General features: G+C 42.9%; 1 protein-coding gene across 1 annotated transcript in view; it reads right to left on the reverse strand.

Moving 5' to 3' along the window:
* Nucleotides 1-1,090: 1,090 nt before the first annotated feature.
* fam178b (family with sequence similarity 178 member B) overlaps nucleotides 1,091-5,632 on the reverse strand; it is a 159,970-nt gene continuing 155,428 nt past the window's right edge. Inside the window, exon 17 of the mRNA XM_062961255.1 lies at nucleotides 1,091-1,481. Coding sequence (XP_062817325.1) covers nucleotides 1,471-1,481 — 11 coding nt within the window. The 3' untranslated portion in view covers nucleotides 1,091-1,470. The remainder of the gene's footprint in view (nucleotides 1,482-5,632) is intronic.

A 5,632-nucleotide genomic window follows, 5' to 3' on the forward strand; every position in this document is an offset into this window, starting at 1 on the left:
GCGCTGTTACTTTCCCGCTGGAGCGGTACCTATTGATCTACTCACATTTGCATCTTTTTGAATAGCTAGGTTGGCAGAAGCTGGGGCTAACAGCAGGAGCTCACCCTGCTCCCCGGATTTGAATTGCCGGGAGCTCACCGTGCTCCCCGGATTTGAACCGCCGACCTTTCGATCAACAAGTTCAGCAGCTCAGCAGTTTAACCTGCTGCACCATCGGGGGCTCCTACCTGTATCTGGCTATCAGTATTTTAAAAACTCTAAAATCAGGACAGTAAATAAAGAGCAACACTGAGAAGACAGGAGAATTCCAGACAGGAAATAATCAAGGCCAGCTAACACTTCCCAACAAAGGATTGCCCTAGGCAGGAAGCAGCTAGGCTTTCAATGTTAATCAAAGTGATCAATAACAACATTCACACTTGCCTCCTAAAAACAAGGGTTCTTTCTCCCACCCTGAACATCATTCCACAGATAGATAAACCACACTTGCCTAGTTTCCAACAGACCTCACAACCTCTGAGGATGGCTGCCATAGATGTGGGCGAAACGTCAGGAGAGAATGCTGCCAGAACATGGCCATACAGCCCGGAAAACTCACAGCAACCCAGTGATTCTGGCCATGAAAGCCTTCTTCCAGATATTGCTGGACTGCGAATCCCAGCAGCCCCAGTTAGTATGGTGGGGAATGCTGGTAGCTTAGGCTCAAGAATCTCTTCATCCCTATCACTCCCACCCCGATAGAAGCCCAAACTCAAATCCTTGTCCACAGCCCCTGAATGGTACCATCCTGCCAACTGAAGATGCTGGAGACTGAACCTGTGCCATTTGATAGCAGCGACAAACACACTGCCCACAGGAAGCAAAACAAGAGAGGCCCCAGAGATCCATAGCAAATCATCCTGAAACCTTCCAGCACCATGGCGATGCAACGTCTCATTCCGCTGGCCCCTTTGCCCGGCCTTTCCTGTGTAACCAAGACCAGAGTGTGTTTCAAGTATGCCTTTCTGCACCCTTGAACCGGGGCCATCTCTACGCAGTTGAGCACTCACTGTTACAACCTCGGGGAACAGCCAGGAAGAGAGAAATAAAATCCATTAAAAATGACATTTATTTTGGCCTGGTTGGCGCAGGGCGGGGTGCGACTCTCCTTCCCCGAGTGTTTGCTTTGAAAGCAGGCTTCTTAAAGGCGCAAGGTTGTCTAAATAAATAGCAAACGTTGTTGGCTTAGCCCTTGCAAGAACTGTGGGCTTTTGTGGAAAAACAGAAAAAGATTGCAAACCCTGAGATAAAATGGCAAAACTTGGGAAAGCGGGAGAGAAGGAAAAACAGAGATAGAACAGGGTGAGGGGAAGGCAAGCTGGACTCTCCCACCGGCTTCTCTCTCCATCACATTTTGCTGGACGTTTGCAGGACTGGTTTACAGGATCCTCTCTGGCAAAGAAATCCTCAGATGTGTCCCACCAGAAGTGTTTATTCTGGCCCTATGAAAAACACAAGGAGACAATGCTAAGGACAGAGCTCATGCATGCAATATTCAAACAGAACAAAGTTTCCTTTGAGCATGGGCAAAGTGCATTTTCCTCTTTCTTGTCACACAAATGCAACTTGCCCACACATATTTTGAACGAAGGGCAATAGAAAAGCTTTCAGTGGAATGGTCGCCATTGTGGAAACAAAGGCACTTGAAAAATTTATCAATAAGAGTTAAAGAAAATTATTATAAGATAATTTGGAAATGGTATTTAATGCCATTAAAAATGTCAAATATTAATAAAAAGGCCCGGGCTGTGGCGCAGGCTGGAGAGCAAGCCAGCTGCAACCAGCTGCAATGAATCACTCTGACCAGGAGGTCATGAGTTCTAGGCCCGCTCGGAGCCTATGTTTGTCTTGTCTTTATTCTATGTTAAAAGGCATTGAATGTTTGCCTATATGTGTAATGTGATCCGCCCTGAGTCCCCTTCGGGGTGAGAAGGGCGGAATATAAATGCTGTAAATAAATAAATAAATAAATAAAAACCATCCAAATTGCTGGAGAGGCTGTCAGGAAGTGGGAACATATATACATATGTGGTGGCATTGTAAATATGTAAGGAAATGTTGGTATAAAATATTTAAAGAGATAGAGGATATAATGAACATCAAACTGGAAAGAAGCCCTGGTATTGCAATATTATCAATTTATAATAACAATAAGACGGATAAAAAAAGAAAAAGAAGCAATAACAAATTTATTGACAATAGCAAGATTGCTTATAGCAAGGAACTGGAGAAAAGTAACAATTGTTCTGCTTGAAGAATGGTACAAGGAAGTATGGAAATTGGCAATAAATGATAAGCTAACATGCAAATTAAAAGTTAAAAGAGGGATATGGAAAAAAATGATTTTGAGGATGTATGGGGAAAATTTATTGAGAAAGGACTTTAAAAAAGGGATGGAGGGCTACCGCCTCAGGAAGAAATGAGATTTTGGTTAGACAATACATAAGAAGTGGCTCCGGTGAGAGAGGGGGATACACAGTGGTGAAGAAATATAGATGGACAAATATTAACATTGTAGTAGATATAAATCAACAGTAGATATAAAATAATGATACAAGTATTGTATGAAACATTATATACCTGCTATGTGATAAAAGTAATTATTGCATGAAAAATTTTAAATTCAATAAAAACTATTTTAAAAAAAAGAAAAGAAAGAAAAGCTTTCAGTCATTTCTATTTTTAAAATGCATCCTTCGCACTGTCCTTCCCTCATCGGAGGACAACACCCTGCAAACAGAATCCTGTCCAAAAATGTTTGTTGAGACTTTGGGAACATGAAGGGGGGGAGGATTTGTATGTATGGGAGGAATGCCCTCAGTTTGCCCCTTCCAAGGCTGCAAAGCTGCCGAATTAGCGAAGGAATCCCCAAAGGTAACTTGTCCAAGCTGCAGACGTGTTTAACAACCAGCCGAGTCTCCATATGGCTTTTGCCACCTCCCACTCCTTGGCAGAAGGCACATCCACTGGGAGTTTCTCTTAAGCAAGACGCATTTGTGTGAGGACCAGGACATGGTCGAAATTTTGATTGCAAAACCCAGTTTTATTTCACAATTTTACAAAAAATAAATACAATAGAGTCTCATTTATCCAAGCTAAACGGGCCGGCAGAAGCTTGGATAAGTGAATATCTTGGATAATAAGGAGGGATTAAGGAAAAGCCTATTAAGACTGAAAAAGCCCCCTGGTTGGCTTATATTTGGGTCAGCTTATACTCGAGAATAAATGGTACATTAATTATTTTTCTCCTTTATTTTTGCTACTATACTAACTATACTATACTAACTCACTTTTGGGTTCTCCCCCATTTCTTATAGCATTTTTAACTTCCTCCATGTTTACAAGTCTCATCGTATGTTTTAATTTTTCATTTGTGCATTTTCGGTATTTGATGTTTTTGTATGTATACTCTTTTGCATTTGTAAGCCGCCCTGAGTCCCTGCGGGGAGATAGAGGCAGGGTACAAGAATACAATTATTATTATTATTATTATTATTATTATTATTATTATTATTATTATTATTATTATTAAACATCAAATTAGGTTATGATTTTATAAATTAAGCACCAAAACATCATGTTATACAACAAATTTGACAGAAAAAGTAGTTCAACATGCAGTAATATTATGTTGTAATTATTTACGAATTTAGCACCAAAATAGCACAAAACAGTAGAGTCTCACTTATCCAAGCCTCTGGATTATCCAAGCCATTTTTGTAGTCAATGTTTTCAATATATCGTGATATTTTGGTGCTAAATTCGTAAATACAGTAATTTTTTTGTGTGTGTGTCAGGAGCAACTGGAGTTGCTTCTGGAGTGAGAGAATTGGCTGTCTGCAAGGACGTTGCCCAGGGGACGCCTGGATGTTTTGATGTTTTTCTATCCTTGTGGGAGGCTTCTCTCATGTCCCCGCATGGAGCTGGAGCTGATAGAGGGAGGTCTTCCGCACTCTCCCCGGGTGGGATTCGAACCTGGCAGCCTTCAGGTCAGCAACCCAACCTTCAAGTCACAAGGCTTTTAACCCCTATAAAAAGGACAAGGAGTTGGAATTTACAGTAATTACCAAATAACATTACTGCGTATTGAACTACTTTTTCTGTCAAATTTGTTGTATAGCATGATGTTTTGGTGCCTAATTTGTAAAATCATAACCTAATTTGATGTTTAATAGGCTTTTCCTTAATCCCTCCTTATTATCCAAGCTTATCCAAGCTTCTGCCAGCCCGCTTAGCTTGGATAAGTGAGACTCTACTGTATATTGAAAACATTGACTAAAAAAATGCATTGGATAATCCAGAACCTTGGATAAGCGAGTCTTAAATAAGTGAGACTCTACTGTAGCTATTTTAAGAGGATAAAAGGTAAAGGTTTCCCCTGACGTTAAGTCCAGTCATGTCTGACTCTGGAGGTTGGTGCTCATCTCCATTTCTAAGCCGAAGAGCCAGCGTTGTCCGCACATACCTCCAAGGTCATGTGGCCGGCATGCCTGCATGGAGCACTGTTACCTGCTCGCCAGAGCGGTACCTATTGATCTACTCACATTGGCATGTTTTTGAACTGCTAGGTTGGCAGGAGCTGGAGCTAACAGCGGCCATTCACTCCACTCCCAGGGTTTGAACCTGGGTCCTTTTGGTCTCCTGCTCAGTGCTTTAACGCACTTCGCCACCGGGGCTCCTTAAGAGGATAGATGGTATTAAAGTTGTCGAAGGCTTTCATGGCAGGGATCGCAGGGTTGTTGTATGTTTTCCGGGCTGTATGGCCATGTTCCAGAAGTATCCTCTCCTGACGTTTCGCCCACATCTATGGCAGGCATCCTCAGAGGTTGTGAGGTATACCACCTGATTCCATATCCCTCACAACCTCTGAGGATGGCTGCCATAGATGTGGGCGAAATGTCAGGAGAGAATACTTCTGGAACATGGCCATACAGCCTGAAAAACATACAACAACCCGGTATTAAATTTGTTCGGCTTCTCTGCTTCACACCTTGTGTCGGCTCCTTCTGGCAGAAAAGCCATCCAAGTTCTGCCATTCCAGCCCCATACATCTGACATCCCGCAAGGAGCAGCTGCATCCTCCAACTCTCCAGCTCTGGCTGATTGGATTAAAGGGGAGCCCAGCCACCAGATCAGGAAGAGAAGTCAACTCATTAAATTAGGGTTACTAATTATCTGGGCAATCCGAGCCCTGCCTCCCCCCTTTAACAGTTCTGGTTTCCTGTCCCCATCCCACTAGGTCTTTCCAGCCCTTTCCTATGATATTTGGAGAAGAACCAGCCCGCTGGTATAAGCTTCTGTGTGCCCTGTTTATTGAGTAATGGGAAATGGAGAGTAACAACAGCAGTGTTTATATTTTCCGTTCCAGTTTGAATAAAATGACATCAGCTTCGGTCTCTCTTAGAAACCAAACACTGGAGCGATTGGGTGGCATCCTTCTGTCACTTTTTAGCTAGAGTGGTGGGTCCCTCTGGCTACGGGGTGCAAGGAGGATGGGTGGTGCTTGCGTTGCTGAGCTCTCTGGCTGCTACGGTCTGCTCCCAAATTCCCTTCACAAAAGCAGCTTATCCCCTGTGAGGCCCTTTTCCGGCAA

Source organism: Anolis carolinensis, unplaced genomic scaffold (genome assembly GCF_035594765.1).
Source record: "Anolis carolinensis isolate JA03-04 unplaced genomic scaffold, rAnoCar3.1.pri scaffold_8, whole genome shotgun sequence".
Classification (NCBI taxonomy): domain Eukaryota; kingdom Metazoa; phylum Chordata; class Lepidosauria; order Squamata; family Dactyloidae; genus Anolis; species Anolis carolinensis.